Source organism: Dasypus novemcinctus, chromosome 5, assembly GCF_030445035.2.
Source record: "Dasypus novemcinctus isolate mDasNov1 chromosome 5, mDasNov1.1.hap2, whole genome shotgun sequence".
NCBI lineage: Eukaryota > Metazoa > Chordata > Mammalia > Cingulata > Dasypodidae > Dasypus > Dasypus novemcinctus.
In genome coordinates, this window is record NC_080677.1 from 25292124 (window position 1) to 25316253 (window position 24130).

General features: G+C 44.6%; 1 protein-coding gene across 4 annotated transcripts in view; it reads right to left on the reverse strand.

Annotated features, from left to right (window-relative positions):
* BMPER (BMP binding endothelial regulator) overlaps positions 1-23974 on the reverse strand; it is a 237774-nt gene extending 213800 nt beyond the window's left edge. For 2 of the 4 annotated variants that reach the window (XM_058296787.2, XM_058296784.2), the window contains exons 1-2: positions 22287-22833; positions 21167-21252 (exon numbers count right to left, since the gene is read on the reverse strand). In XM_058296787.2, the coding sequence (XP_058152770.1) occupies positions 21167-21252; positions 22287-22419 (219 nt within the window). In that variant the 5' untranslated portion in view covers positions 22420-22833. Of the gene's footprint in view, positions 1-21166; positions 21253-22286; positions 22834-23793 lie in introns of those variants that run through there. The other 2 variants (XM_058296785.2, XM_058296786.2) reach the window with 2 other exon arrangements.
* Between the last annotated feature and the right edge of the window lie 156 nt (positions 23975-24130).

The window sequence follows — 24130 nt, forward strand, 5'->3', positions numbered from 1 at the left end:
GAACACACGAGTGAAAATAGTCCCTTTTCAGAAAGGCAGATGCAGCCTCTGGCTTAAAGACTCCAAGCAAGTCTCAGTCTCTGAGTACCCAGGCATTTTTAAGACCAACAGAACCTGCCCCCAAACCCTCGACGTCCTCCGTTTCTTCCCTGACTGCAGCAGCGCTGGGCTCCCTCCCTGGGCGCTCGCAGCCTCGCGCCATCATTTTGGAGACAACGTTAAAAACGTCTCGCGAGAACGTCACGCCCTTCCTTGCGCGGCTTCTGGGACTGTTATTCTTTTTCTCTCCTCTAGGCTCCGTGAGCATTTACCCCAGAGGCCTGGACCTTGGCAAACGCGGCCTCCTCCGGCCCAGCTAACGCTGCAAACTCTGAACAAAGCTGCCCTTGAAGTCCGACCATTTACAAGACTTTATGAAGCCCACTGGGGCCCCCCGATTATTTTGCAACAAGTCATATCCCATGAAGAAAGTCACTTCTCTGCAACACAAAACAGAGGGAGATTAAAGAAAGAGGCTGGGGGGGTGGAGAAAAGAAGTAAGACCCCCTGCTGTTCTGTCTGGCCAGAATCGTGTCTTTTAGTACCCATATCCTCTACAAAGACGATGTTCTGATAATATATTGCCCTAATACATCACAAAATGACAGTATTCTCCTGATGCTGTACCTTGAAAATATGACACGTGCCAGCAGAACCAACGGGGGATTAATAAGGAGGCCCTTTTTATATTTAAGTTACCAAACACTTCAATTTTTCTTTAATGGGCTTTAGTTTGTTAGAAGGATTGTTCGGGGTCCTATTCTGTTTAAGGGTTTAGGTCTGGCTTTTTTTTTTTTTTTTGGCCGTTACAAGGAACTCTCAGAACAAAGAAACACAAGCCATTAGAACGTCCCGGCTGCTCAAGTACAGCTCTGATTTAAAACAGGGCAGTGTCAAACAGCTCCTCATTCTGTTTAATCATATGTTGAAAGAGAACCGAAACATTAGAGATGGCAGAACACAAAAGAAATAACCACCAAATAAAAATAGTAGCCCAAAGAAAGTAGCACTGCCTGTTTTTTATTATACTTGTACATGGTATGAGCACAGGGTCTACTGGCAAGACACGTTAATGTCACTGATAGTGGACTGAATGTGACCCAGCTGGAGACTTAAAGCGGCTCGCCCTGTCACAGATGCAGCTTTGCCACCATCCTTGGGTGCCCAGAAGCAGGCTGGAGAACCCGAAGAGGGACCATGTGCCCCTCTAAGAGAGGACGGGAGTCAGGTGTGTGAACAGAGAGCAATAAATGTTGGCCTCTGTCCCTCTCTTGTGTTGACCACATTCTAATCCTGCCCTCCTCTCATTCTCAACGAGAAAATGGGCTCAAACACCTGGGATGGGGTCGGTGTTCCAGAGAAAACCTGTACAACAGTCCCAGCCTGGGAAAAAGGTATGAAATAATCAGAGTGGAGGGAGAGGAGAACCCTGCAACGTAACATGGCGGCACGGGTGTGGGTCCAGCTGCCTCTCCCAACACTTTGGTTATTTTATACTGCCAGGCACCTTCAGCACGTGGCGAATGATGATTCAGCTTCTTCCCCTGACCAAAAAGAAACACATAAATAGGGGTGTGGGGGGCAGCGATGAAATTCCATGTATAATTTTATGCCTCTCTGGTGAGTTCTTTCAAACTAACAGAAAGACAATGGGCCATGTTCTGAGGTTCCAACTCCAAATACCAGCAGGACTTGAGACTCAAGGGCACTGGCCAGACTGTCCAGTCTCTGGTGGGCAGTGCAGAGTCTCCTGACCAGATGAGGAGGGGCCTTGGAGGGGGTGAGGGGTAAAGATGCAGGCATTTTTTAAAATTAAATAAAATTAGAGTGTAACTTCCATAAGAAAGCTTACAACATGATGTTAAAGAAGGATACCTGGAGATATTATTTTGACCTAAACCCTGACCCACCACAAAATAAGCCAGGCTTGCCCACCATAAAAAGAAGCTGAGAACTTCACGGACGCTTTTAATTACACACAGAAATGGGTCTCTGCCAGAGAAAAGCAAATACATCCAAAACATAGAAACTGAATGTCTTGGATCCCATCCGTGTCCTGCCTTGAGCCACCAGTGGTGGCCAAACCCCTTCTTCCCGTGGTCCGCCTCCAGGCCTGCTGTACTCGTTGACAGCGCATGCCCCTTCCGTGGATTTGCACCCACAGTCACCTCACCAGGTCTTCAAAAGCCCCTCATTCCTGCAGATCAACAACAAGCCACTGAGCAGATGAAACAGAGTTTTTCATGGGTTGCCTCATGGCAGCCCCGTGCACCAAAATACCTGATCTTGACAAGTAAATGGAGCTGACATCACAGGGAATAGGCAGGGCGGGGGAGCTGCTCACAGCCCATCTGTCATTTTGACAAAGTAACTTTCTGGTCACCAGTGAGACCCTTTTAAAGACATCTGCACAGTTGACCCTGACCGCCAGCAATCACAGAGCCTTTCAAAGGCGCCCTTGGGATGGGAGGCCTCACTGACTTTAGAACTGGTTCCTGCCATCCTGCCTCCAGATAACAGGATGGCGTGATGTATCAGGTGCTGGAAAAATCTCTGTTCCTGAGCTGTACCCACAGTGGTGCCAACTGCAGAGGGTGTCCAGGTAACCTGAGTCATGCCAGGTAGGAGACAGGCAGGAGACCTCTGGCTGGGCTGGAAAGTCACACTAAGCTGCAAAAGGCAGCCTCAGAGAGTGTCCCCCATGGGAAGGCAATTCTGTCGGCTAGGGTTGGTCTGACTTAAGTCACGGGGCCCTTAACAGCATGTTCTCTTCACTTTCCCAAGGGCCACTTGCAGATGCCAGAAATAACTGGAGAAGACACAGATTTCTTTCATAGGTTTAGAATGTAATTTTAATCTACTCGTTTCCATTTTCAAACTCACTAAACCATCAGCAAATTGCAATTATGCATATAATCTACCTCTGAGATTAAGGTGCTAAGAAGAAAGGAAAGTGGCTGGTTAGCCATAAAACAGGAACATAAACCTGTTGCTGGAGTCCCCCATTTAAATTAAAAAAAGAAAAGATCAACCGTGATGATGACCCTTAGTAATTAGCTTAAAAAGGGTTAACCATAAAACAAGCTCTCAGAAGCTTTAAAATCTAAAACACAGCAAAAGTGGCAACAGAAAACTAATAGCCTCTAGAAAATGGCATATTTTGGCTATTAACTTTGATATTTCTGCAGGTTAAAAACCTCTCCCTGCCAAATTCAGATCCTTCTGACTAAAAATTCATGAATGTGTTAAATAAATAGCTTTGAGCCCCTGCTCTGAGTGAGGCACCATGCCAGGTCTTGCTAGAAACAGCACATATGAGTCAGGTCCATCTTCTGCCCTTGAAAAGCTTACAGTCCAAGAGGGAGGGGCCAGAGCAGGAAGACCATGAAAGCACCACGAAAGCACCCGGAAGGAACTCTTTCCGGGTTCAGACAAGGGAGAGGTCTAGTTCAACCAATTCTACTGCCACAAACTCCCTGAGATCATTCAAATCACCTGCATTCTTTAGACACCATGTGGGCCACTCGATAAGCCTAAACATTTTGTTACACAGCTACCTCACTGAGACAGAATTTGACCTGTGTATTTCAGCACCTTGGGATTTGTTAACCCACAAAAGGAATCTCCTTCGATGATGACATTCCAATGTGTCCCAACGTGGGTGCAGCAACATCACACAGCACGTGAGCAGCAGGATAGTTTGTTTTACCTATATCATTGGAAACCAGGGGATATTTAACCTAATTTGCTAGTCATTTGTCCATAATATAAATAAAGTCTAAACTGCCAACACACTGGTCTTTAATTTACATTCCATAACCAATTATTATCATTTTAATAATATGAGATGTTGGAGAACACTGGCATTTCATCACTAAAGGAATTTCCTTTGGAGCACAAATATCTATTTTTAAAAATTATTTTCTATAGGAAATAATTTACTTTATGATGATTATTGCTTGTTGTACACATTGTTATGATTCTATCATTTTTCACTGAGGACAACTTTTCCTCTCTCAATGTATTTATATAATTGTCCCACCACCCAATATGATATGCAAACTACAAACAGGGCAAGACATCACTATAGAAAAGTACAGTTCACAGTAGACAGGGAAGTTCATAATTTGTATTTGGGGAGCAGAGATCGTTAAACATTTAAATTATTGAATCAAAAGATGAAACACCAACTGCATGTACACACGCTCCAAGAAATACATGCTGGATGGGCCCAGCAGTGTCCCAGGTACTGAAGGCACAAAACATACGAGAGCCCCTGTCTTCCTAGAGCTGACATTCTCGGAGAGAAGACATTCAGGAATCAAAGACATGGGTGATTTAATGGGCACTAATGAGGGCCAGGGAGAAAATGAAGCAGGACCAGGCAACAGAATGACAAGGGATGGGGTACGGTAGCATTAGGGATCTTGGTCAGAATAAGGCCCTCGAATGAGACCTGAGTGACTATGTAAATATATTGGGTCAGTGTGTTCTAGGTACAGAAAAGAGCAAAGACGAAAGCGCTTGTCAAGAGGGTGTTTGGTATCCTGCAGGGGTACCAAGGGGCCAGGGATGTGATGGGTGCAGAGTGAGAAGGGAGGATGCACTGGGAGATGACGCCAGAGATGTCGTGGGGAGCCAGACCACGCACGACCATGTAGACACAGTTACACTTCAAACTTCATTCTCAAAGAGACAAGAGGCCCACAGAAGGTTTTGCGCAAATCAGAAAACAATTTAGTGCATATTTTAATTGGTTACTTTCATTGGTAAATGGAAGTTTGAAGGCAAAAGAGATGAGGGAAACAGAAATTATCAGATATATTCTCAAGGTTTTACTGTCAAGATCTGCCAATGAATGGAACATGGGATGTGGGAGAAAGAGAAATCAAAGATCCCACAGTCAATGGCCTGAAAAAAATGGAGGAACACAGTTGACAGTGGATGGAGAGGACTAGGTTTGGGGGAGGGTGGAAAGCAAGATCTTTTTAATTTTGAGATGCCTATTCCACATCCATGTGGAGAGGCTGAGTAGGCATTTAGATATATGCATCTGGACTTAAAGGCTGAAGGGTCTGGAGATATAAAATTCAGGAAGTGTCACATACAGATGGTGTTAAAGCCATGGCTCTGTGTAAAATCACCTAGGGAATGACTATAGATGATAAAAAGGTCTTGACTGAATCCTGGGGCCTTCTAATATTCAAAGTTTGAGAAGATAAGGAAGAGCCAACAAAAAAAGTTCTAAGAAAAGTAGTCACATGAATGATTCTTTTAAATCCACCATGCAAATACTGAGAGAGCTATGTGAGTATAAACCCTTAGATGCATGCACACATGGGCACAATTGTTGATGATCACTTGCTGAGATTATTACATAAACTCAGTGGCCACCAGAGGTCACCTTCTCTCAGCACCTTCCCCATCATTCATCTGGAGACCAGATAACCCAGGAGGAGACTGCAGCTGCCTACTATTTGAGGCTCCCAAGAGATGCTGTCTTGGCCAGCACTGGTCACTTCTTACCTCTGGTGCTAATAACCACTGTGGCTGCCAAACCTCATCTCCCAGGGGCTGGATTTAAGTTTAGGAAAATTAAGTTTAGGAATTGAAGCACTGAGAAAGCCAGAGCAAAGTTCTAGGACCAATGGCCCCAACCAAGAAAGCTCAGATCCACCAGGGACTGGTGACCAAAGGCAAGATGGAAGTCAGAGATGGGTGTGAAAGTGAGAGAACATTCAACTCTTTGGAGTAACAGAAAGAAATGGAAGGGGAAACCCTCAGTTTAAGTTTATTCTCTTGGTTATACGAAGTCCTGAAGCCAAAAACCTGGGTTGACCAGAAACAGACCCAGCCTGCTTTGAATTTCTGGTCCTCACAAGTGTGGCTCAAAGCTAGGGTCATGCTTATCTACAGCAGAGTAACTAGGACCCAAGGGTCTAAGGAGGAAGCCTGCACTCTCAAGCATACATTGGCCAAGAAGCAGAGAAGCCAATTATCCCACAACTGATGGGAGGCTCACTATGGAAGTGAGAGGCAGAGAGCCCAGCAGAGGGACTGAAGCTAAAGATGTGTGGCAACTTTTCATATTTCCTCCCCCTGTGTTTGAAGACTGTGAAAGGTTCCCCTGGGCATTCTGATGATCAGGCTAAATTATATCCGCATGGCATCATTAGGTGAAAAATATTTACTAAACCCCAACCTGGGCGCTTGAACCCTGCTTGGAGCCAGCCCTTTAGCTCTTCCCAATCATCCTTTTCTTGACTTTTCATCATTATCACAAGCAAGTCTCCTTGGGCTTCTACTAGATCTTCCACTGCTTGCCTAAGTCAGAGAGCTCTGAGCTGGACACAGTATCATGACAACAACCTGGTCGCATGGTGTGTGTGTGTGTGTGTGTGTGTGAGAGAGGAACAATACCCATTTAACTTGCAGTGGCACACTGCGGTCTCAGGCTAAAACCAAGAATTAAAAACTGAGACTGAGCAAACAAGACACCAAAGATGAGGAGTAGTGACATCATGGAAATTCTAGGCTAATAACAGAGAAAGAAAATAACATGGTAAAAATAATAAAGATGGCAAAGATAAAGGTGAAATCCTGGAACAATGAAACACCAGGCTCATTTAAAATGTAAAAAAAAAAAGTATTCTCATTAAAAGCATGAGAAACTCTAGCAGCGTGACCAGAAGTACGTGAAGGCAACGTGAATGAGAACTGGTCAGCTTGACTCTGAAACTCTCTCTGAGCAGGGAAAGGAAGGTGTGGGCAGAAAAGAACTAAAATTTCCCAGAATGCTCCTGTTTGTGGACAAGAATGGCACCTGCTGGAATAGGTTGCCGGCTGGAGCAAATGGCTCCTTGTAGAGGTTCTGGGACTGGATGGGGTTCGTGGGCTCTCTGATTCCCACTTCACCTTGCCCTCAACTCTTCATTCCTTCCCCGGCTTCCTCCAGATGTTGCTGGCTCCCCAGCAAGTCCGTCATAAAACCTAGGCTATTTTGTCAAATTGCTACATCAAGTTGGCTCATGCTGAAGAGGCAACAAACACACGTCACATCAGCTTCATCCTGCAGCTGCTGCCCATCACAGAGAGACCACAGGAAACAAAGTGTATCCCTGTGGGAATTCATCCCATGAAAAAGCTGGCAGCCACCCAGAGGGTCAGCCTTTTCCACCCAAAGGCGCCAGTTAGGGCTCTACCTGACCAAAACCCCAAGGAAGAACTGCCAAAAACATATCCGCAGGGAAGGTATTTCCAGGGTCTTTCCCACTCACCACCTTGTGGTGCTTTCTCAGCCCTTGTGGTCAGGAAGAATTCTCTGAAAGATATCTCAGTGGCGACTCCCAGGATGGGACAGGATTCCGGGACCTGAAATTGAGGCCTAATACTTTCCCTCATCTGCAGTGTGGTTTTCACCTGGCCACTTTACTTTTCTGGGCCTTAATTTTCTCAACTGTAAAATGGGTTTCACAGGGTAGCGTTGAGGAAAATGAAGTGCAGACTGACCCCAGAATGCAGAGTTTATTTGTAAAATATTTCTTGAGGCTTAGAAATTTGCAAGGCACTGCTCTAGATGGTTTGAGTGATAGAAATAAGCGTTATCCCTGCCCTGAAGAAGATGCAAGTCCAATGGAGGAGAAAAGTGTATAAATAATTCATTAAAATCCAAGGGAGGCAAGAGGAAGTGTTGTAATAAACGTAACCAACATAAAGCTTTCAAAAAACAAGTAATTAATTCCCACTGGGTGACTAGGAGAGGCTTGAAACTGAACATGGCATGAAGAAAAAAGTAGTACTTCAATAAAGATGGTCAATGTGCAAGGCAATTGCTCGAAAGCCCCAAAGAAACAATGTAATTTAAATGAGTTGACCTATTATAAAATTTGGTTCCAAGAGCAGAATTTCAGCTGTACCCAACCACTACTTAGCGTGATGTTTCACCAAGGAATTATTTATAGTCATATATTTATATAGCCTTCCCTTTTCCATTAAACTTCCGTTGGAAAGAGTTTTTTGAGTTTGGTGTGGTTTGTTTTTGTTTTTGATTTTTCAAAAACTGGCCCCTGAATAAAAAGCCCTGGAAGAACTGAATAAAAATGAAGATTCTCTGGTCTGTCTCTGACCTACCTAATCAGAATCTCTGGAATCAGCCCTGAGGAATCTGCATTTTAAGCAAGCTCTCTGATGATCTTTATGCATATTAAAATCTGAGAACCACCACTTCTGAAGCCCTGCAGAGAGAACAGAGAAAACTGGAGGCAAAATTCTTTCTTTCCGCTGACGTGTTAAGGAATACAACTGTGAGAGAGAAGACAGCACTTCAGGTCAAATAGGCACTGGAAGTAGTCAAAATTGAAGTGTGTGGAGGAGGAGGGAAGAGGAGAAGCTGCAGGTGATGAGAACACAATTGTCTGTCCTTTGTCACCTATGCTCAAAACTCTACACACCTCCCCTGCCACAACTGTGGTTCATCACACATTCACACTATTATTTTATACTATGTTATGATAGAAGGTAGTGTGCAAACTAAAACCATTATGCAAATATTATGTTAATATATGCCTATATATGTATTTAACATATAGTAATACATACATAAATATATAATACATATAATAATATATGTAATCTAGCACAATAAAAGAATAATAGTTTGTTCTGATTAATCAAATATTCCAGCCAAGTATTAATAGCTATAGCTTGCTTAAGGTATAAATTTTCAAAGAACTCAAAAGCAGTAAAAGGTATCTAACTTCAGAACTATCAGGGACATAATTTAATCTCCCTTTTTCATGTAAAGACAGTTTTTCCAATCTTGCAGTGCCTCGGGTCATTATTAACATAAATGCTCAATAAATATGTGCCGAGTTTAATGACCATCAATCATTTCCCCATTTCAATCCCGCAATTCAGTTCCCACATTTCCTGCGTACCTACCATATGCTCCCAGCTCTAAGCTGAGCGCTGACCCCTCTTCCAGAGGGGTCTTGTGGGTGAACAGAAGAGCCCATTAATTCAGAGGTGGGGATTGACAGATGGAGAAGTGTTAGCATTTTACTATATCACCATATTTTATTTTTATTTTATGAAGCCAGTGTGAATTTACCGTCAACTTAAAGGCCCCTGTCTGTCAGGTACATTGCAATAACATGTCAGGATAAAAACCTCCATTGCAAATGTCTAAAGGTGCTCAAAGTACAGATTAGGTTGGACTATATGAAACTGCTAAAGGTCCAAAACAGTCAGATATCTAAAATTCCTTATTGTTCTACCTACCACCCAAATCTGGCAGTTCTACATTTCTGTAGCATAGTCAACTAGGCTATAAAGTATTTTAAATGACTTTCTCTTTACCCTTGCCCAGTGTATGGTTCACATGAGGCAGTCTTCTGTATTCACATTTTAAAATAAATCCCAACCATTCCCAACATGCACACGCACCCACGGTGGAAAAGGAAGCCCCCACCATCTGGTACATGCATTTCCAGCCCAGCCCAGCAGGAAGACAGGAGGGCTCGTTCCTCCGGCAGAGGCCACCGCTGGACTAATGAGATTCACAAAAAGCCTCCTGCATCCTCCTCTTCTGAGCAGCCCTTCCCCGAATTCTGAGTTGAGTTACCCTCTTAGGGTCAATGAGCTCAGGCCGGGGGCTCACCCACACAGCGACGGGGCTCAGAGCACCAGAACTGTTGTTATACACATGCTGCTAAAAACAAACAAACAACAACAACAAACAACACTGGGAATGGTTCCATTCCACTAAACTCCATTCCCCACAAGTATAAACGCAGGCACACGGAGGGACCCTAGCTCTTTTGGCAAAATAGCTCTCAAGTAGAGGAATGCCTGATGACTCCTTCCCGTCCTCATTCAGGAAAAGAGTGTCCCTCAGAGACCAAGAAACACGGCTAGGGGAAGGTCTTGATGCTACTGTTTTGTGCCATAAATCCACAAAGCAAGACAGGCTGTGAGAGCCTCTAGAATTCATGAATTTCTGAAAGGTAAAAGCAGAAAGAGACGGTCAGATGGGGCCCAGGAAAGCTCAGCGGAAGGCAGAAGCCACCGCCGGTGCGCTGCCTGCACCACACAGCCCCAGGCCCTCGGGCCAGGAAGGAGCAACTTTGCTATCTTGGCTCCAACAGTCTATCCGATTAGAAAATAAACTAGAGAATAAATTACACAGTATGTTTTAATAAGAAGGTCTAAGAATAAATATGGGGAAGGATGAAAATGTCATAGAAAGCAGTGAGAGGGTTAAAGAATTCCCAGCATCGTCCGCAGCGATCCTTCGACTTGCCTAGAAGAGGAACCTAGACAGATAAAGGTTTTTAAAAAGAAAATGTTCAAGGAGAAAGAGAAAAGACAAAATGTGTGATGAAGATAGTAGTAGTGCCTGGCACAGAGGCCCAGAGAAATGTCGGAGCCCTCGGGGCCTTCTGGTTTTCCTGCCCTTCCCTGGGCCAGGCCCGTCTCTCCTGGGAACAGGCTTTCTGAGGTCACCCGCAGCCGAAAAGGCCAGCACACCGGGAGAGGCCACCACACGGGAGCTAAAAATAAGATGTCAGCCTACGCCTACCGCATGAGCAGCCACGAAAAACCATCTAGCCCAAATCTATTTATTTAACCAGAAATACGAGAGTTATTTGGGAAATATGTGCTTTTATAAATAAGTGAAAAAAGGTTGGTGATTGCTATCGCCATTATTTTTCTCATCACTGTCATTCTCTTTGAAGTGTCTCTGGGATACCCGTCGTTCACTTTGCAGATCCTCTCCGAGAGTCATTTTATGGTGATTCCATCAAGGAGGGCATTTTGGGGACACACGAAAGACAGTGACGACACTCACGGCCCCACCCTCTTATTTTTTCTCATTGAGCTGCCTGCCCGAAACCTGATAATTGCCATTCAGAATACAGACCTTTGAACCCTCCATTTGGCAGATCTGGGTTAGTATCACCCATTACCTAACATTAAAAAAAAAAAAACAACCTACTTATACTACAAGTGCATACAATAAGGCCTTTGTCCTTAAAAGAAAAAACATAATTTTCAACAGAGTCAGCTCCCAGAAGCCAAGGGAACATCCAAAACCTAATATAAACATGAAGGCTTGTGTGGAGATTTCAGAGTTAGCCGCTGGGGGGAGGGAGGGGGGCGGGGGGAATGGCTGGAATGCCAGCTCCAGGGATGGGGAGGCATTTTCATTACGGCTTTTGAAAGGGGAAGAGAAATAATCCCGCAGACTGGCCCCTGCTTCGCACCTCCTGCATTGTCACCTTCTGCTTTTGACAGTGGGACTTTTCTATAAGGAAATGTTCCCTTTATCGCAAATAAAGGCAAATCTTAAGGTCCATACGAAGTTATATTTTCAAAAGTGATTACATTCCTTTCCAAGGAAAAAAATAAGTGTTTGGGTAACGATTATTGAGGATGTCTTTCTTTTATAGAGGAGGTTGACCTCCTGTGACAAATGCTCTGGGAGAATTGTGTTTTGAAACTTGGAGTTCCATTCTGGGGGGAGCTATCCCAAGTGTTCACAACCCAAACTATAAACAGGAAACTCCAGCCTAACTCCCACTCAAGTCCCAAGGTTGTGGACCTTTCCCTGAAGCCATGGAGCTGACAGAGATGGCCATGACAAGGTTCTTACACTTTAGGTCTGCATCTCTCATGACATGAATTCACGCACCGACTACACAGCAAGGCAGAACACGCTACCCAAGAGAGAAAGAGGCAGTCTCAGAGCAGTTGACAGGACAGCTGGTCACAAACCATCAAAGCTGGGTGTGGGCACCCCTGGGTCTACACCCGGTCACACCAGTTGGAATGGGCTGACAGTTTGGAGGACAGGGCCCTACACCGCAGGTCTGTACGGGTGTCCACAGCCGGTGGCAAAGCAAGACTCTGTACCACACCACAGGAATCCACTTTACTTTTCAGCCTCCCACCTTCCTGATTCAGTGGCAGGTGCCACAGGACAACTGGGTCTCACTGTGAAAGCAACACTGTGATACGTTTGTCCATAGACGGATGCAGATCAAGCAGATGCACTGCTGAAGATGAAAAATAGAGGAGCAAACCAGTTGCCAAGCCCCAAAGGCTACCAGGGTTTTCCATCTTTTAACACAAAGAGCAACAGTCACCTCTAATAAAGTTCCATTGTCTAGCCTGAGAAATTCAGAGGAAACACATTGCACAGCAGTTGACAATAAATTGTAATAAAAGAAGACGTTTTAATCACTTCTTGGAAATACCACATAGGCAGTAACTGCACAGCATTTAGAGAGTGGCAGTACCTATCATTTCTGCAGCACTTACCATGTTCCAGATCCTGTCTTAAGAATTTAGCAAGTTTAAAGTCACAGTTCTGGGAAACGGACTTTGGCCCAGTGGTTAGGGCGTCGGTCTACCACATGGGAGGTCCGCGGCAAGCCCCGGGCCTCCTTGACCCGTGTGGAGCTGGCCCGTGCGCAGTGCTGATGCGCGCAAGGAGTGCAGTGCTACACAGGGGTGTCCCCGCGTAGGGGAGCCCCACGCGCAAGGAGTGCACCCATAAGGAGAGCCGCCCAGCGCGAAGGAGGGAGCAGCCTGCCGAGGAATGGCGCCGCCCACACTTCCCGTGCCGCTGAGGACAATGGAAGCGGACAAAGAAACAAGACTCAGCAAAGAGACACAGAAAACAGACAACCGGGGGAGGGGAGGGGAATTAAATAAATAAAAATAAATCTTTAAAAAAAATAAAGTCACAGTTCTGAGAAGAGAGCTGAAGTGAAGATGAAGATATTGAGATGCAGAAATCTTAGCCAACTCACTCCAAGCCAGACAACTATGAAGGGGCAGAGACTGGAACCACTACACTGTCATGCCTAAGGAAATTACTCATTACGTTATTACTGTTAAAAACTGGCTTATGACATTTCCTTTCCTTTCTTCTTGAATAACAATTCTATTTACACTCCTTAGAAAGTGCTTTCACAGTATTATCTCATTTAACCACATTTAAAGTCTACAGCCAACAATGGAGGTATGCACTATTATCTGTCTTTATGGATGAAGGTGAAAGGTGTATACAGCATTGTGACTTGCCCAGTATGCACAATGAAGGTTCAGAGACAACAAGGTGTCTGCTCAATGTTGCACAGCCACCAAGAGACCCAGGGGAGACTCAAACCCACAGCTTCAGAGTCCAAAGCTGCCACCCTACAGCTGCACTTCACTGACAAAATGGATATTAACATTTAATGAGAAAATATTTTACCTGAAGACCTCGATTTTAAGGCATTAAATTATATCATAATATTTTAAAAGTGCCAGTAACAGTTTAATAGAGCAAACTTGAAAGTTTATAATAGTACATTTTTATATTGGTCAGGCTCTTTTATATTGTTGGTCTTATTCATCATTTTAAAAATGCCCTCAGTGTGGCCTGGTCCATTTTGTGCTTACTATGGAAACATTCTAAAGATGTTTGCAAAAGTATATTACATTTTAGCCATGAAATTAGTTTTGTTCTGGCACCTTTTAAAATTCCATATGGTATTCATTCACTTTTGCTAAGATCTTTTAAAATCAAAGTTTGGAAAATTTGTGATTTTTTAACTGAATTTTCAAAATCCTTATAGCAGTCTTAGTTTTAGTTTCTTGACAAATTGGGTCAATTCAATTCAATTCCATGATCAATTCAATTCAATGCTGTGTACAAACAAACAGCTGAATCAGTATGAGGGAGATGGGTATCATTTCTTGTTAAACCAAATGTGGAACAAGAAGATGAACAAGCTCCTTCTTTGATACTCTCCTAGGATCTTCAGTCTAACCACCTGCAATATTTAATACCACTGGACTTTCATTTCAAACATCTTCTGCCTTGGACTGCACAACTTTTCTCCTTTGATGGTTAATCAACCCACAACTCATCAAGCCCAGACTCATAATTACCCCCCACACACACACATCCCTGATCATTTCTCTACTTACATTATCTCTAACATTGGCTAGAACTCTCCACTATGTTCTCTCACTTCTGCCATCCTTTTATCACCAGGTCTTATCAACTTGGACTCCAAACACCTCTGCACATCTACTGGTTCTCAGTGTCATGGCAGTGTGGTGGCTCCATTAAGGTGAAAGACCCAGTTTTGATGAGGTTATGAAATTTGTGCTACACCTGAACAAACGTACCATCACGGTAACATATATCAGACTGCCCAAATGGTCAGGCAAGAGTATACGGTAACAAATTGCTTACTGTGAGTAAGATGAAAGAGCTGGCACCCAAAAGGAAATCTTGAGACTGAGCTCTGGGAAGTAAACCATTCTATTCAAGCAGCAGCACCCTGCTGTAAAGATGCCAAGTGATTTTCAAAATGACTGAGGTACAGAGACATCATTCCAGTGTAATGACTACTGCATTTTAATCACTGTCTCTTGCTGGGTGTGGTTTGGAGTAATTTAATCCAAATATTCTAGAACTGGAAGAAGGTTAAAGAAATTCAAAGAATGAGTGACAATGGCCTAGCCCAAAGCTTTCTCTATTCTTGCCCATCCCTGTTTCAGGCCCCATTTGCTCTCACCTGATCACACAACATCCCTGCAGTCTTGTCCAAACTCCAGTGTCTCCACACTTTAAACATCCCCCATAAAAGCCCCTAAAGGCATTTATATAAAATGCATCTTATATTGTTGGGTGCTACAGGAAAACATTAAATGGCTCCCCCATGACTTTTGAATGAACCTGATCTCCTGATTACTGCGATCAAGGGGGAGCCCCATGCTGGTTCGCACCAAGTTTTCTAACTCTCACTCCCTTCAACACATTGGTCTCACTGGACTTTGCCATTCCCACAAGTAGCCGGTGCACAAGCTTCCGTGCCTTTCCTCAACCGATGCCTTGCTTGAAGTAGCTTTCTCTCCTGTCGAGATCCCAGCCACCAGTCAGAATTCACCTACACTTAGTATTTGGGTTCCAGTCTATTATAGCGCTTCTCTCTCTCTCCTATAGAACTTAACTCTCCATGTGTCTGTCTCCCAGCAAGACTCAAACTATTGGTCTTGGTCTCTGCAAAGACGCCCAACCAGCATAAGGATTCAAACACAGAAAAGGCTAAAAATAATAAAATAAAATGGAAGTGAGGGATGAGGTGTGGAGAGAAGGAAGAAAGAATAATATTATTGAATTTATGGCTGCTATCCCTTGTACCTTGAGTGGTGTTTTATAGAATTAGACCTGGGAATCAAGAGATCCTAAAACACATACCCAGCTTATTTGCTGATCTTAACTAAGTTCAGGAAGCATACTTGACCTCCCGGTGCCATGAAAGGCGGTGCTATTTGTGTTCTTTTGTAGCACAAAATTTTCAATATACCTTTCATCACTTAGAAGGAAGCACCACAGCAGAGGGTGCAAACACGAATTTGTGTTCATTGGCTGTCGTTTCCAACATTTCGCCTTGCCTGACTTTTCCCATCATCTCCCAGTTTCCTGCCCTCGTCATATTTGTATTCCAGTCTAGTGAAGGGCTCTCTAGCCTCAGTATTATCTCCTACGTGTAAAACACAATCTCTGCCAATGTGCTCGCTAAAGATCGGTGCCATGAAACAAAATGAATGTTCAGGTATAATGGGATGGGGATGGGGAAGGGAAGTGCATGAGTAAGTCGGCAGCAAAAGCACACTCAGGTCTGGAAAGGGGTCTAGACACTTCCACAAGGTGGGCCAGGAAAATCTCTGTGATGCCAGACCACTAGGCAGTTTTTTCCAGAATTACTACACTCCCAGTCCCAACCTTTTCCCTCTGCCAGTAAAAGTACACGTGAAGGTGACCCCACAGGCATAGAGATGTAAGTGTCTTGCAAAAAGGAGGTCCCTCTTCCATGGAAAGTTTTTTTAATGTTTAATGGAGAGCAGGGGAAAACTTACACCAGGGCCCACAGATTCCAATACCAATCAGGAAGGAGCCGAGATTGGTCCAGTCCAAGTCTGGAGGGACAGAGAAACTCACAAAATGTGATTGACTCAACCCTGTTCATTCATAAAGATGAGCAGGTTTAGCATCATTAGTCCTGTCTCTTCTCTATCAGCTACCACATTTTTCTTTCCTGATAAACCTTTGCATCCTGTTCCACGGGAAGAAATAAGAATAAACAAGCAATATCATCATCAACATAACAGTAAACCTCCTAGGAAGCTCACTATATGCCAGGCCCTAAGCGAGCATCTTACACGTTGCCTCGCACTTCATTCTCCCGGCCGCCCTATCAGCTAGGTATTTCTAACTATCGCCACTCTCCAGGTGAAGAAACTGAGGCTTAGAAGAGTTAGGTAACTTGTCCAAGTTCACCACCAGTAAGGAACAGAGTCAGTTTGAACCCCGATGCCAGACCCAAAGCTCTTTGCCAAAAAAGATAGGATGCCGGCCAAAAAGCAGTCTGAACTATTTCTTCCTTTGAAAGGGCTCTCCAAATTCCAGGCTTGGTTTGTGCTACAAGATCAAAACCATTCTAACTGCTCCCAAAGAGAGCCTGTTTTCACTTTGTGGAGGTGGAAACTCCCCTCTGAAGCACTTGTAGGTATTTGTAGATGTTTTTAAGGAGTTAAATGACCAGGAGAAGCAAATGAGTTTAGTGGAACAAAACACTGGCTTCACATCCCAGTTCTGTGTCTAAGTGACTGTGTGGCCTCAGGAGATTTGCTTCGCCTCTCTGAGCCTCAATAAAGCATGGGTAAGACTCGTTACCTCAGATGGTATTAAACAAGTTTGTGAATTCACCCAGCCCAACCCCTGACATGCAGTGCGCTTGTGTAAATCAGTTCCCTTCCCCCCCAAAAAGCCTGTTCTCTTGAAAAGCAATTGTTCACATCAGTGTCTAAACAAAGAAAAAAAAAGAATCTTCATCAATTCCTTAGTAGGTGTCCAAACTCTAGAAATAATAGGAAATAATTTTGCAAAAACGATGACAGTATATGTATTTGTGCATATACTAAGTTCAATATCTCTCTGAACACATCCACACTACTTAACACCTCCTCCCTCCCGCTTTGGCTCTCTCACACTCTCTCTCTTCCACACACACACTCAGACACACACACACTCACAAATCGAATCCTGATGCCAAGCGTCCATCTCCCTTGTCTTCAAACATGTGCCTAACACTCAGATAACAGGTATCTATTATCTTGCCAGATAATCTGAACAATGAAAACCATGGGGATTTTGTAGAGATAAGGCACCCGAGAGAATCTAAGATGTTGGTAGCAAATTGCTTAGCGATAGAGGATTTTTGTGATTAAAAAAGCAGAAGACAGCAGACAAGGTTGCCTCTGTTTTCACCATTTGGTTGGCTCTGAGGTAGGCAGAGCTACGCTTCTTGTAACACCAATTTCACGTTGCTTTTTATGAGCATAGGGTCCATTTCTACGTTGCACCTCTGGATTTAAAAGAGGAAATTTAAACCTCAGAATAATGTTTTTTGCTGAGCAAAATGTATGCCAAACTAAGCTCTGACTTCTGGTTTTCTGAGTCCCAGCCTCCAAAGTTTTCTCAGGTTTCCAGCACGGGGCGCGTACACTGGCTTCCGCCATTTCCGTCTGTTCTCCAATTAGATGGAAAAGGGGTGGGAAGTAGGAGTGCCACTTCTCAGGTACACTTGGTGGATTTGGGGATGCCCTAAAAATCCAAAGAATTAGATTAATTTATCTGGGTGCTGCTGGTGGCTGCCACCAGTTGTGCTTTAGGGAAGCCCCAAAATATTTTCCTGGGTACGATGGGAAAAATAATTCTAGCAAGAAAAAAAAAAAAACCAATCACACAAAGCTGCAATAAGCCTGGGCCTCCCTTCCTCAGCCCCATAAAAGGCCGTTTTGCAAGGCAGGGGAAAAGCCATGATTTGCTTTCTAACTAAACAATAAAGTCCTTGCTTCTTTAACTTAAGCTGCCCACCAGTTAGTGCTCTAGATTCCACGACAACAGGCCAATTTCTCATCTTCTCGAACGGACCAGCTGAAGGTCTTTGGCCCATATGCTTTAAAATGATATCCATCACCAGCTAACCAACAGGTTATTCTTGGACCACTACTGGCTTTGGCAAGATACTCGCATCTACACAGACGATGATAAACGAGAATAACATTATTCGGCTCTGCTGACTGTGGCCACTGTACCTGCTGTCATCCTCAAAATCCCCACAGAAATGAGCTCATTCCACCTTTGAAACATTTCAGAGCTTAAAAGTTTAAATCAGGCTGAGTTGATTTTGTGAGGTTTTTCAAGCTTTTACACTGTAATTATATACAGGACTTTATGCCACCTATTTCCTCCCAACTGTAACATTTTACGTCTTTTTTAAGCGTATGTTGAGGTTAGCTTTTTTTTAGTACATGTTATGAAACAAGATATGAGCTTAGGCTCAGCCTTAGGTAACTTTCTGCCAAAAGGCTGGACCAACACAAACTAAATATGACTATTTTCTTTATCCAAAGTACAGTTTAGACTATTACATACCCTCCTAATGTACATACATAAAACTAGCTCACAACTGAAGCTCCCTGCGTGTCAACTGAACTCATAATGAGATTTTCCTTCCATATAACGTGATTAACAAATGTCAACTAACCGGACTCCTAAACGGTGCAAAGAAAAAGAAAATAACTCGAGAGATGCCTAAAGGTTAAATAACGCAGTGACCTTTCTATTTTCCCTAGCTTTTTTTCTTTTTTTTTTTACGTCTTTAACTGGACAAATAACCTACTTCTCATGATTTTAGGCTTGTACGTTAGAGTCAGACAAAACCCAGAGTGAGTTTCAGCCCTGCCGTTTACCAGAATGTGACCTTCACAAGCTACTTAGCCTCTCTAAGCCTCAGTTTCCTTTTTTGTAAAATAGGAATAATAATCCTCAAAGGAATTACATGAGGATTCAGTGAAATCATGCAGGCTAGATAAGTGTCTGGTGAGTATAAAGTGTTTCATAAATCCCAGTTGCTATTGCTAATGCTATCAATCTGCTAAGTATATATCCACCTTCCAGGCTATGTATAAAAATGGCAAGCACCCTGGTGGCAGTCCAGCGTGCTTTGGAATCCATGGGCTGTAGCGGGTCCTCCAGAAACTTACAGAAGTATATGCATAGAGAAATGGTCAGCCATCTAGACTTACTCGATTCTACCAAATCATTACAAATGTTACAAATGAAGCAATAATGACTGTGACAACTCGGAATCCATAATTCTAAGTCCCTACAAAGGTTACAATAATACATTATGGAGCTTTTCAGCTAGTAAAAGAGCTCTCAGGCATCTTCCAAATAATGAGGGAATCCCATTGCCAAATTCTGGACATTACCTGTTTAGAAAGAATTTCTGACAACTCTCACCCAAGGCAAAGCCCTCCAAATGTTATAACGTTATGTAAAGACATAAATGAACCTACCTGCCTTCTGAACCTCTTCTCTTTAGAGTCATTCTTTTACCTTCAAAACGACAGGACTATAACATCTATACTCTTATCAGTTAAGTGTCCTCTTTGAGAGAAAGGCACTCTACTGGACCCAGGAAAGAGTGCTGGAAGGGAGGTGCCATGTGCAGAATTTTTTATAATGTGATTTGACCATGGTTTGCAAAACCCAAACTGTATAACTGAGCTTTATAAGTAGTAATATTACTGGAGAGAAAAACAATATTTTCACACGTGGAGCTCCAAGCATATTTAAATATTACTTAGGGTAATTTCCTCTGAAATCTTAAGAGATTAAGATAAAATAATTCACTTTCTTACATGAGAGATATGAGAGAAATGAAAAAGAAAATGAGAAAAAAATAGATTATCCACCTCCACCTACCCCTGCATTTGTAAATCTAAAACCGAGTCAAAATTTAAACACAAAGCTTCTTTCCAACAGGTCCCTGGTGAAAGATCAGTAATTAACATGGCAACACAGAAACACAATGTCTAAAGAGCCCCTCTCTCTTAGGTCCTTTTTATTAGGGAGGATTATTTATGGTCGCCAGCAAAAGTAATGCACGTTCTATAGTTTCTGTTGATTTCCTTGGTCCTCAGAACCTGAAAATCATTTCATACAGGCATTCACCTTAACCCAATTATCACTTCTCAACATTGACTTCATCTCTTGTCAAGAAAAAGTTTGGGTAGTTTGGACTCAGATGGCTTAGCTTTTGCCTAAACAGAGAAGGATCCCTTCTCCAGTTCCATACTGAATGCCGATCTGGCAAGGAGTAGTCATCTATCACTTTTGGGCTTAGCGTTTGACGTCCTTAATGCATTTCCATCAGGGTTTTGTGGTGTGGTAGTTTTTAATCAAGGTTTGCCAAAAGTGAGTGGCATGTAAAACACTTTTAAGCCAAAATGCTGCTCTTTGTGGGTCTCTATTTCATCTCAGAAATTCTTATTCATATAAATTTTAATATCCCCCATATGGTTACTTATTAGACTTATCATTGACTATTAAGCTGAAATAAATGGAAACAAATTATTTTTTAAAAATCTACTAACAGCTGCGGTGTCAACTAAGCAGCTGATAGCCAAGTGTCATTCTCTATTAAGGAAAGAATTTTCCTTTCTGACTCACCCTTTCCCATCAGAAATAAAGACTGTGTTTGACAGTTTAAGGTATAAAAGGTAAAGAAATCCAAGATTACATTTTTTTTTGCCCTTTATGACTGTCACCTCGCCTTCCCCTTGTCACATACCATATCCCTGACCTTTATACCTAAATATTATCTTATCATTTTCCTGCTGAACTCAGAGCATAGACCCAAGGCAGAAATTCTGGTGATACCCCTGATTGGTAGCAATAGCTATTATCAAGAAGAGGCATAGCAGACTGTAATTATCACTGAAACAATGTCATATATCGTCCATCTTTAGTTTACTTCTGTGACCATGATGTCAAAGATAAGAATTCTCTTCATGCTGAAATGGAAACTGCCCAAGGCCATAAAACTCACATATTCAACTAAATTCGTTTCACAAGCTACTGCTGAGTACCTACTATGTGCAGCTTTGTAAGGACTAAAGACAATTTTTAAGGTCTGATTATATTACTACATTTAATGGATTCACCTTGTCAGAGGGAGCAGTTGAGTGCATATTACCTGATCTCCACACTTACCAAGCAGACACACATTATACAAGGGTTGTCGGTAATGAATGGGATCTGGAGGACTTCGCCTTCATTTTCACATTTTGCAACAGAACCTAAAGAGTAGGGGAAAAAATTAATTTAAACTTAGTGGCATTATCACAAATTTTACAATTTAACATAAATCGCTTTTGAAACCACTACTCTGAATTCATAAAACCTTAATGAGTTTTAAATTATCAAACTCACCGATGACAAATTCCCGCACACACACTAACACACAAATCCATTTAAAGTAGTTTCATTTGCACAGATTAAAAAAGAAAAAGCTGTGACATATATATAGATTTTCTGTTCTCAGTCGATTTCAGCACAATTCTAAATATTTCACTCAATCTATTAATAACAGGCTTTTATGAAGGCATTTCAACTAAACATACCCCACTCCTATAAAAATGAAAATTAAATTTGCCATTAAGGTAGATATTCAATTTGAACAAAATTCAGGATTGTGTCGATGAACAGGCCTTTATATGGATCTGCCTAATATTGTCTTGAGCTGAAACCACTTTTTGAAACACAATCCTCTTTTCTCTTCCCTTAGAAATTGACTCAATATTTTCTTTTCTGCACCAGGTGTCAGTAAAGCATGTCCTTCAGAAAAGCAGCTGAGGTCTTCACCTGCCTGAAAACATATAATTAGTATATCCCGAGATTATTACCCTTTTTAAATATGATAGTTTCTTTAAATTCAAGGTCTGGCGAATGGTTGCTTTATAAAGGACCAATAGCACAGAAGGCATACTGGAACCTCACAGAGGAGAAAAGAGGATGTTGGTAAAACGGTGCATTTTTTTCTGCCTTAATTGTATAGGATGAGAAGTGATTAAAATAAGGGTTGAGGAAAACATTAAAAATAAATAATGGGAATTCCCAAATGTAATATGGAAGAATGTCTGTTATCACTCCATTGAAATCAACCGCCTTCTCACCCCTTTACTCCCCGGACTTCTCTTCCCCAGCAAGCCTGCGAAGGGAAGGCATCCAGGTACGCGCTCCTCGCCCTCCCATCCCCGGGGCATGCCAGCGCCTCCTCTCAGGTACCAAGCCAGCGTCCAGGAGGGCCGGTCCCTCCCGTCCCCTCCCCTACCTGTCAAGAAGGAGGAAGCCAGAGACATGGGGACCCCCGAGCAATTGAGCAGCAGCAAGACGCAGCAGGTAATCCCGGGCGAGCGCCGGCAGGGACGCTCAGCCAGAGCCCTGACGCCGGAGAACCAGAGCATCGTCACCTGGAGGGAATCCTGGGCGACTGCAGGTCCCGCGCCGCCGCCTCGACTCCGCTGCGGCCGCTCGCAGTCAAAAAGGGCTCTCAGCCGGCGTGTCGGGAGACAGTCCGCAAAGCAGGGAGGCGGGCGCCCGGGAGTCGGAGGGGGGGGCGGAGGGGGAGGAGGGGGAGGAGGGGGGAGGGGGAGGGGGCGCCCAGGGAGGAGGGGTCCTGCGGTCAGGCTCCTCCAATGCGGCTTCTTTTTTTTTTTTTTTTTTTGAGTCGTTTCAATCAGCCCCTCCGGGCTAGAGAACCCGCCCGGAGGAGGGGTGTCGGAGCTGCGGGAGATGACCCAGAGGAGCCGCGGCGCTGCGGACCGCGGGCCGCCGGGCTGCAGCTACCGCCCCGGGTGCAGCCGCGGCGTCCTGCACTCGCGCGCTCCGCACCCCCTGCGGGCCCCGCCGGCTCGCAGCCCCGCGGGCGCTCATGCCGGCCTCGGCGCCCGAGACTAGGGCGCACCGGGCCCCTCCCTGAACCCTCTGGGGGCGCCGCGCCGCAGAAGGGACTGAGCAGTCTCGGCCAGGTTTCCAGGCGGGCCCTCAGCCCCTCGCCGGCCCGGGACGCGGAGAGGAGCCGAGAAGGCGCGTCTCCACCACCCCGCGCGCGGCGCCTCCGCCCTTTCCCCGGGGAGCTCCCCCACCCCGGGGGGAGGGGCGCGCACCACCCCAGCTCACGCCCGGGGGCCCCAACCCTGTGAGGGAACCGAAAATGGGGCGCAGGGGCGCCTCGCCACCCCTGCTAGCTCCTGGGTGCCCTAGCTTGGGGAAGGAGCGACAGATGGACGCGGGAAGAGCCCCGCAACTTTTCCTGTCCAGTTTTGGTTCCCGTTGGCAGGGGCGCGGACCGAGGGGCGAGTGGCCTTCGAGATGAATGCTCTGTGCTTCTGTGCCTGCGCGACCTGATACTAGGGAGGACAGAAGTTGAAACGACACGCGAGGTCTGTGGATACTTGCACAGGGGCGAACGCTTTTCGCCCTGAAACAGGAACGGTCGCCCCAAGACTCCTCCCTGCAGCCGCGGGCGAGCAGAGGCTGGGAGGTGCTGCTGGACTCCCTCACTCTCCCGCGCCCGTGCGGGGGCTGATCTCCGGGTGCGGCCGCGTGGGCGGCCGCCCGGGCAGCTGCTTGTCCTGTCGCCGCTGCTGCCCGGGCTGCGCCCTTTTCACCTCTGCAGCCCTGGGTGTCTGGGAATCCGACCCGGGGGACGTCCCGGCCTCCAGCCCAAGCCATTGCATCTTCTCCTCAAAAGCGGTTTCAAAGGAGGCGAGAATTTTTGTAGCCAAATTATAAAGAAGCGGATTAGGGGTGAAGGGTCGCTCAACAAGTGTTGTTACCTGAGGACCAGTTGACCTCGGGGCAGCGGGCCTCCGCTGTGGCCATCGGGTTTCCTCTTCCCAAGAGTGGAAACGGGGTCCCCGCACGCCCGTCTTCCCAGCCGCAGGTCTGCCTGGGTCGATCCAAACGCCTGATCGTTGACGAGCTAAGCACTTCTTGCCCCCACCCCCGCCAGCGGAACGGACCTCACGGTCCAACGGCAAAATGACTGTCGTCGCAGAAATGATATCTTTGAAAATAGATTACTCTGATTGTTGACACATTTAGTCTAGCCCCATCTTGCCCCCCTCCCCGCCCTCTTTTTTTTTTTTTTTTTTGGCTTTTTATTTTTTTATT